The sequence below is a fragment of the Eucalyptus grandis genome, chromosome 8 (assembly GCF_016545825.1).
Source record: "Eucalyptus grandis isolate ANBG69807.140 chromosome 8, ASM1654582v1, whole genome shotgun sequence".
Taxonomy (NCBI): domain Eukaryota; kingdom Viridiplantae; phylum Streptophyta; class Magnoliopsida; order Myrtales; family Myrtaceae; genus Eucalyptus; species Eucalyptus grandis.
Genome location: NC_052619.1, coordinates 35,704,655 through 35,713,103, shown reverse-complemented (window position 1 = coordinate 35,713,103; position 8,449 = coordinate 35,704,655). Strand labels below are relative to the sequence as shown.

Here is an 8,449-nt window from a genome sequence, read left to right as displayed (position 1 = left end):
AAGCCAGTTGATACCCCTATGAATCCCAATATGAAACTTGATGCAGAACATGGAGAATTACTATATGATCCAGCAAAGTATCGAAGGTTAGTTGGTAAGTTAAACTATCTTACTATCACGAGACCTAATATATCCTTTGCAGTTAGTGTAGTAAGTCAATTCATGAGTTCTCCTTGTACCACTCATTGGGATGTTTACTTTGAATCGTCAAATATTTCAAGGGAGCACCAGGTAAAGGACTACAGTTCAAGAATTATGGCTATCTAAACACTGCAAGCTTTTCTGATGCTGACTGGGCTGGATGTCCTGTGGATAGGAGATCTACTTCAAGCTATTGTGTGTTTCTTGGGGGTAATTTAGTTGCATGGAAAAGCAAAAAACACTATGTAGTTTCCTGATCAAGTGCTGAAGCTTAATATTGTGCTATGGCACATGTAACAAGTGAATTATTATGGTTGAGAATGTTATTATTAGAGATTGGAACGTCACCGTCAAATCCATCAGTGCTATATTGTGATAATCAATCCGCTATTCATATTGCATCTAATCCAATCTTCCATGAGCGAACTAAGCACATTGAGGTTGATTGTCATTTTGTGCGAGAAAAAGTTCAAAAAGGCGAGGTTATACTACAACACACAAAGTCGGAGGATCAACTCGCGGACATTTATACAAAATCTCTACAGGGGAATAGAGTAAGCTTCTTATGTAACAAGTTGGGTTTATTTGATATCTATATCCCAACTTGAGGGGGAGTGTTAAGAAATATTGTGAGTAATAAGGGTAAAATAGTAACTTAGTTATGATTAGGGTTAAGCACATATGAGCATATATTTTTGTAACCCTTTTCACTTTTTAATAATATAGAAAATAATTATCTCTTTCACACTCCTAAAAGAGGAGAAGGTGATGGTTGGACTTTGGACTAGATTTGAGAAAATGTTGGAGGAGCTTGGCCACTTTAGCATCTGATGTTGACAAGTTTTTGCATAGAGAAGCAGCCATGAAGTTCTGGAGCTTTTAGTTCGGTTATCCTGAGAATAGGAGAGGAAAGATGCTATGTGTCGGTTGGAGACAAGGTTAAAGTTGTTTCCTTCTGTTTTATGCGCTTGTCCTGCTGCTTCCTATTCCTGATGCTGCGTGCTTCAACTCTAATAGTCTTGTAATTAGGGCCTGCTATGTTAAATTTAGATGTGTTCTTATCGAAAATCACCCTTGTTTTTCCAATGAAAAGTTATTTAATGGGGGCTCCCTCTTCCAAACAAGGAAAGGGAAGAATCAGCTGTCCCACCTTAGTTTATCTACAACTCTGTTATTTTGACGTACTCAAGTATGCACAAACAATGGTTACTATTTGATGTATATTATGGCTTGGAATCTTTTCCGTTGTATATATCCAAGACTTAATTTTGAAAGGTGATCTAAGTTTGGCTTTGTCGTCTCAAGTTATTCTCACTAGCATATCATACTGTTTCAGTGTCTTATGCCTTGAACTTTCCCTTGTTTTATGTAAGAGCTGTAATGAGATTTGCTTATATAAGTCATACTGTATGAGATATATCTTCCTGTTCCTCAACCTCCTTACTAACTGAAAAGATGGTGAAGATCCCCATATAACCATACTCTCATCTCAGCTTCATGAAAAATTTGACATCATCAGTACGAATAGTTATCTGATCCATCGGCATCCACAAAACTATATGACTTACCAGATTTCCTGGTTCTATGATTCTGTTTCTTTTTCTAATCCTTGCTGCCACCACCCCGTCGTGAGGAGTCTCTACCACCTCCTCGTGTGGTTTCTTTGCCCTTCTGGCCTTCCATTTCATCTATCTCTTCTTTTTTGGGAAGCTTTTCCTGCTTTTCTTTAAAAATTACATCAGGAGCCCACGTCACTGTGAGCTTCCTTGGAGCTCCCCCTTGTTTCTCACGGTTACCTTTAACGGCAGATTTTAGCTCTAGAGGAGCCTGAAAAAAGTGATACACGGGGATTAAGATGGGAAACATCTGAGCATGAAAAATTAATGGTTTATCAGAGAAGATATTTGGGGGACTGGATAAAAGTCTGGCTGCAATTTTATACCATCCAACCCATTATAAGATTTACCACAGTTCCTGGTATAAAGCTCATTTAATTTTTGCTGCAGCAGTATCCCTCCAATTTCACCATAATAAATAACAGGTCAAAGAAACAGCTATATGCCCAAGTATTGCAGATAGATACGCATGTGTGTCAAATGGCATACTAAAAGCTCCAATCTTAATAAAAAGGGACACAACTATTAAATATAATTAAGTATAACCACGTGATAAATCAAATGCATTTCATTTGGAAGAACAGTACCAATTTATGAGAGTGATGCTGAAGCTGGTCCAGGACCTGGTCACCGAAGCTGTCAACTTGATCTTCATATCGCTCGTACAGAACAGGTAATGTGTGAGCAGCAACATAAAAAATTTGACATCATCAGTACAAATAGTTATCTGATCCATCCTCATCCACAAAACTATATGACTTACCGGATTTCCCGGTTCTATGATTCTGTTTCTTTTTCTTATTCTTGCTGCCGCCACCCCCTCGTGAGGAGTCTCTACCTCGAGCACCTCCTCGTATGGTTTCTTTGCCCTTCTGGCCTTCCTTTCCACCTATCTTTTCTTTCTTGGGAAGCTTTTTCTGCTTTGTCTCTCCAGTAATTATATCTAATAGTTGTGTCGGAGGCGCATAAACATCAGGAGCGTTCACTGTGAGTTTCCTTGGAGCTCCCCCTTGTTTCTCATGGTTACCTTTAAAGGCAGATTTTAGCTCTAGAGGAGCCTGAAAAAAGTGATACACGGGGATTAAGATGGGAAACATCTGAGCATGAAAAATTAATGGTTTATCAGAGAAGATATTTGGGGGACTGGATAAAAGTCTGGCTGCAATTTTATACCATCCAACCCATTATAAGATTTACCACAGTTCCTGGTATAAAGCTCATTTAATTTTGCTGCAGTAGTATCCCTCCAATTTCACCATAATAAATACCAGGTCAAAGAAACAGCTACATGCCCAAGTATTGCAGATAAACACGCATGTGTATCAAATGGCATACTAAAAGATCCAATCTTAATAAAAAGGGACACAACTATTAGATATAATTAAGTATAACCAAGTGATAAATCAAATGCATTTCATTTGGAAGAACAGTACCAATTTACGATAGTGATGCTGAAGCTGGTCCAGGACCTGGTCACCGAAGCTGTCGACTTGATCTTCATATCGCTCGTACAGAACAGGTAATGTGTGAGCAGCAACAAAACCTTCAGCAAGAAAAAACTTTTAGCTTATACACTAAAAACTTGGTCTATTGCCGTGGAAGAAGAAAACAGCTCTCTTTCACTAATCCTTAACATGAAACACATTGTGTGTATTCCAAGATTTAGCTCATTGTCAGGGCAAGTGATGCTGATTTCACATGAAATTAAGGCAGCCATCAAGATAGACACAGGCACCATGCTATTGGACTCCAGAGTACTAGACTCATGTAAATATCTTCTCACCAATGTACAACACTGTTATAAAATTGCACAAGCCCCCTATTATAGCGGCTGCCCAAAGGCTCCCCACAACCTGCAAAGCATCTCATTGTCAGAGCAAACATTGCCAAGACAAGCTGACTTCTAAGGTTCTTGCAACTTACAAATATAATGAGTTTCTTACATCAGAAAAGCATTAGAAGCTGAGCACAAAATATCTTGTACTGCTTAACTATGGACAAATTGTTGAAGTAAAAACTATCAGTGTGCTACGAAAGGAATTAAAATGTCACAAAACATTTGGAATGGCAGCAACAACATGCCGACGACCAAATTAGGCTTGTAAGACATCACACAACAAATAAGGAAATAAAAAATTCACATCTAAAAAAGGGAGATTTTAAATGTGGCAAAGCCTGTTGTGGGAGGTTAAGCTATGCTGGTTCTGTTATTGCAATATCGTATCATATGCAGATTAGAGAAAGCTCTCTCATACCACAATTTGATTTTTGCACTGATGGCATATGATAGTCTAATCATCCACAGTCAGTGAACTAAGAATTTCCAAATAGTCATTGTGCAATTAGTGGTGATTTGATATATATGACGAGAAACACCCTTGATCCAAAACACACATGATACTGTCCATATACTGAAATTATCCAGCAGAGACATGACCCACCATCAAGAGATTCTCTACCAAGAATGATACATAAAACACTTGTATACGAGTACACCAAATTTAGAATGTTGATATAGTGTAGTCCATTTTAATATCTTCAACAAAGCCAATCAAATATCACAGCCACGGAAATAATAATGATGTTAATGCCATGTTCCTTTGGCCATCAGCTTCAAGCTACACAAATGATACATACAAACATGAGATGTTTGACAACCAACTGCCCTGCTGCATGCAACAATAAAAGAAGAAAAGGACTACTATCAAGGACATGATATTGTAGACATACAATACAACAACCAAATAGAGGAAGGAAACACTGAACTAACCACGAGGAATTGCTTCAAGTTTCCTCCCAGAGCAACATCCTGAAGGAATTTCAAAGCTTGGTTAACCTCAGCTCCTACAGACTTCCCGATGTCAACAAAGACATCATTAGGCACCACAAGATGAGGAGGTTTGAATGCTGTCCTGCTAGAAAAGAAAAAATTAATTTAGAACCTAGCAGTATTGAAAATTGAATTAAGAAAAGGGAAGAACACGTAGGAATTTGTTAACCTGCTCAGTAAGCCAAAAACATTTGACCACAGAAACAAAGTTAGCATGCCAAAGATGAGAGCGAAACAGACAAGCGTCAGAAAGTGGTAGTCAAGCCACTCAAGAAGCACCCATATAGCAGTTGCACCGGCTAAGACACCTGCTGAGATCTTTTTGTTCCTCCACAGTAACAAATCAGCAGCTGCACAATTTGGTCAAGAAGACATTAAAAAAAGCATCACAAATTTCACCAAATTGATAAAACTAATATGGATATCATACATTTTCCACTCCCAAATAGACGGTGAATCAGCTTCTGCCGTCCAAAGAGCCTTTTAAATTGAGAAGTAACTGCGTCGGCCATGTCCCCCTCAACGAATGAAACAGACTTCTGCTTAGGAACATTTTCAGCAATTGTTTCCACAATCCCGTTGAATAAATTCTCGGCTGTTATTTTCTCAGGCATTGTTCCTGGGATTCAATGGAGCAAACCTTTCAGACAATTAGGTCATGCAAGAGAATACGTAAGTCTTAATCCTTACGAGATAGTTGGAAGCAAAATAATGCAAAAATGACACACAACTTTGTGAAGTCAAAAAAAAAAAAACAACAATTGAAATTCTTGACAAACAGCTGCACCATATCAATTCTGAAGCACCATGGTGCTGCATTATTTTTCAATTTCTGGAATTCCACAGAACTGAACCTTTAAACCTAGTCATCGGATTCACCATGTATAATCTGAAAAAATAACAACCACGGCCATGAGCCGACACCAGAGCAGCTTAGATGGTCCTAGGGCTCCTAGCGGTTAATTAAATTCCACCGTCATGCACGGCAGATATTGGCATCAACAAGCACGGCAGATATTGGCATCAACAAGCTGCAGAAGCCAACCATCAATAGCAAGAATCGACATGTTCTTGCCAAAATGCTTGCGGAAGGTGCCATCACCGTCCCCAAGGTCTGAATAGCAAATTTCTACACAAGCCATTGACATACACCATACTGGTCTCGGTCGAGCACTACTCCAAGGCAGCATTTCTCACGAAAATCATCTCATCTCTACGGTTAATCCCGTCCCCCGAGAACAGCACTTCGTCGCACGTGCAAAACAAAACCACCACGATCAGTGAGCTAGCCACAGCATCCATTCACTCCAACGCAGGGGTAAAAAAAAAAAAAAAACTGTCAGCGGAGCAAAACGCACAAACAAGGAAATCGTACTGCTACTAGCTTGGATCCAAAAAGGAAAACAATGTATGACTACAAGATTCCGAAAAGCGAGAATCGCCGACTTGCGAAGGACGAAAGATTACAAGAATAAGCCAACGCAATTTTCACTTCAGCAAGTGAAGAGAACCAGCCGTAATCAATGCGACACCGATCGAGCCGTGTCAACCAGCGGACGAATCAAAAATCGCCGAACAAACGGAAACGAGCCGCGCGAAAGAACCGAGCGGCGAAATTGAAGAGGCGAGAGGGTCACGAACCAGACAGGAAGGAGTGCTGCTCTTCTTCTTCTTGTTGCTGCTGCTGCTGAGGTTGAAGATCAGGAGCTGAGGGAGGAGCAGCTCGAGAGCATCGAAGGCAGGGGAGCAATGGGAGGCTTTGGACTCGACAGGCTATGGAAAGATTCTTGATAAGACTGGCGGACTGTTATGTAGCACCGACACGGACATGCAACACGCGACATGACACGACATGACGACACATCATTTCTAAAAAAATAAAGAATTGCGACACGTTCCGACACGTTATAAATGCGTAAATAACTAAATAATAATAAATAAATAAAAGAGCCTAGAACATGAATAGTAAGCAACTAATTCAGATTGCTCTCTCCCCCCAACTATTTAATCATGTTTTCCTTTGCAAACAACAAATGTGTATGCCAGCGCACTCGACACAAACTAAGGACAAAAAGAAAGACCCCAGGACACAAGCAGCCGTTCAATTTTTTGTTTTTGATAGAACATGAATGTCCTTCAGTAATAGGACTAACTGGTTAGAAATGAAGCCTCGGTACAGATAGATGAAAAGCTAAAACTCATAATGAGAACAGGGCTTCTTAACTTCTAAAATAAATTAGCACAGAAAAACCACCAATTGATCCATTTCCCCAAAAGACCGATGACGAAGGGCATCGGCAAATTTGTTTCAAACTCTGGGAACCCAAGCCAAAGGCCAAGAAGGGTTACTCCAGATGACACCACAACCAAAGAAAGAACAAAAATCTTCAACTAAAACCACCTAAACCACTAGCAGAAGAAGGAGAGAACTCCCAACAACGCTTGACGCATTTCTCAAATTGACCCAAGATCCTCACAAACCTAATACATTCAATTGATCGCATCATCGGAGAGGAAATCAGCACCGATCCAAGCAAGCAAAAGAAAATCAAGCCGAGCTTCAATCAGCTCCAAAGGACAAAAATTCCCAAGCTGAGCTCACAAGTAGCACAATTAAGGAGCAGAAAACCATCAGGCGAACACATAGAAATTCAATAGTGGTTCTAGATTCTCGAAACCCTAAATTCGCAGACAAAACTAATCCCATTAGCATCATTCTTGCACCAGAACCCAAAAGGCCCAAAACAAAAAAGTCTCTCCGAGGACTGAGCTCAGAGAGACAGAGAGAGCAGCATCCATGGCATTCATCTTGCTCTTCAAACTCTGAGCACATAGACACTGAGCTCGGGAGCTCCATTGCAATCTGGATTCATCATGTACAAGGCCTCACAGTCTCTTGACCCCACGATCCTCTCGAACTTGGCCGTCATGTACATCATCTCACCCTCATCATCATCCATCAACTAAACGACCCAAATCCCCCTTTCCCGGAACTAACTCTAGGCTTGCAAAAAAATCCCAAATCGCATTATAAAGAAATCCAAGATGCTGAATCAAAAAAGAAAACGGAATAACACAACTTGCTAACCTGAGATGAGCAAAAAGATGAAATCGCTTGCGAGAGAAGAAGGCGGGGTCGGAGGCGGCTGTGGCGACGGTTGGGGCTGAGGCGCGGGGAGCTACGGCGACCGGTGGGGTGGGCCGCGCGGCCGGCGAAGCAACGCCGGCGAGAGACTCACGGCGAAAGAACAGAACAGAGGTGCCGCAGGTGCGCGCGACGACCGAGCTGAGAAGAGTCCGGAAGTATTGGAAATTTGTTTTAGCTTTTATTATTATTACTATTTTCGTATATTTATATTTAGACTTGAGAAGTATTGAAAATTTGTAAAAATAATATGTCCACGAAGGGTCCTGCACGAAAATAATAATAGTAATAATAATAATAATAAAAAGAAAAGAAAGATGTGGAAGCCGCTTGACTTGAATTGACTCTCGAAATTTATTTATTTTCCGGTTTTTCTTTTTTCGCTCTCTCTCTCTCTCTCTCGAGGAAAATTAAAGTGAGTTCACGAATTCTGGTTTTCCTTTTCGCCTTTTTTCTTTTTTTTTTCTTTTTTACTCTAATATTGAATAACTCTGATTCCTCTTGGAACATGCATTTTCTTTTTTTTAATTTCTTGGTAATGTTTCGAAAGCTTAAAAACACTTTTTCCCATTATTCTGCACGTTTGGAGAGTAAAAATAATGAGTGATTTTTTTAAAGGAAAAATCGAAACGGACGGGAAGCTCAAAGGTGATATTGGGTGCGTTTGAAAACGGCTTTGGAAAGGGCTTTGGAGGACTAAAGATCTTTAGGCCAAAA

General features: G+C 40.1%; 1 protein-coding gene across 4 annotated transcripts; it reads right to left on the bottom strand.

The window, feature by feature from the left end:
• Positions 1-1,566: 1,566 nt before the first annotated feature.
• On the bottom strand, positions 1,567-7,898 carry LOC120286693 (reticulon-like protein B8). Of its 4 annotated transcripts, none has more exons than XM_039299088.1 (10): positions 7,676-7,898; positions 6,229-6,391; positions 5,018-5,206; positions 4,757-4,937; positions 4,528-4,672; positions 3,541-3,610; positions 3,191-3,300; positions 2,521-2,815; positions 2,345-2,406; positions 1,567-1,968 (listed from the first exon to the last, which is right to left on the bottom strand). In XM_039299088.1, the coding sequence occupies exons 3-10, from the start codon at positions 5,199-5,201 to the stop codon at positions 1,744-1,746; spliced, it is 1,272 nt and encodes a 423-aa protein (XP_039155022.1). In that variant the 5' UTR covers positions 5,202-5,206; positions 6,229-6,391; positions 7,676-7,898; the 3' UTR covers positions 1,567-1,743. The 4 variants fall into 4 exon arrangements, with proteins under 4 accessions (XP_039155022.1, XP_039155023.1, XP_039155021.1 ...); XM_039299089.1 differs by having other exon boundaries at positions 6,229-6,360; XM_039299087.1 differs by lacking the exon at positions 6,229-6,391.
• Between the last annotated feature and the right edge of the window lie 551 nt (positions 7,899-8,449).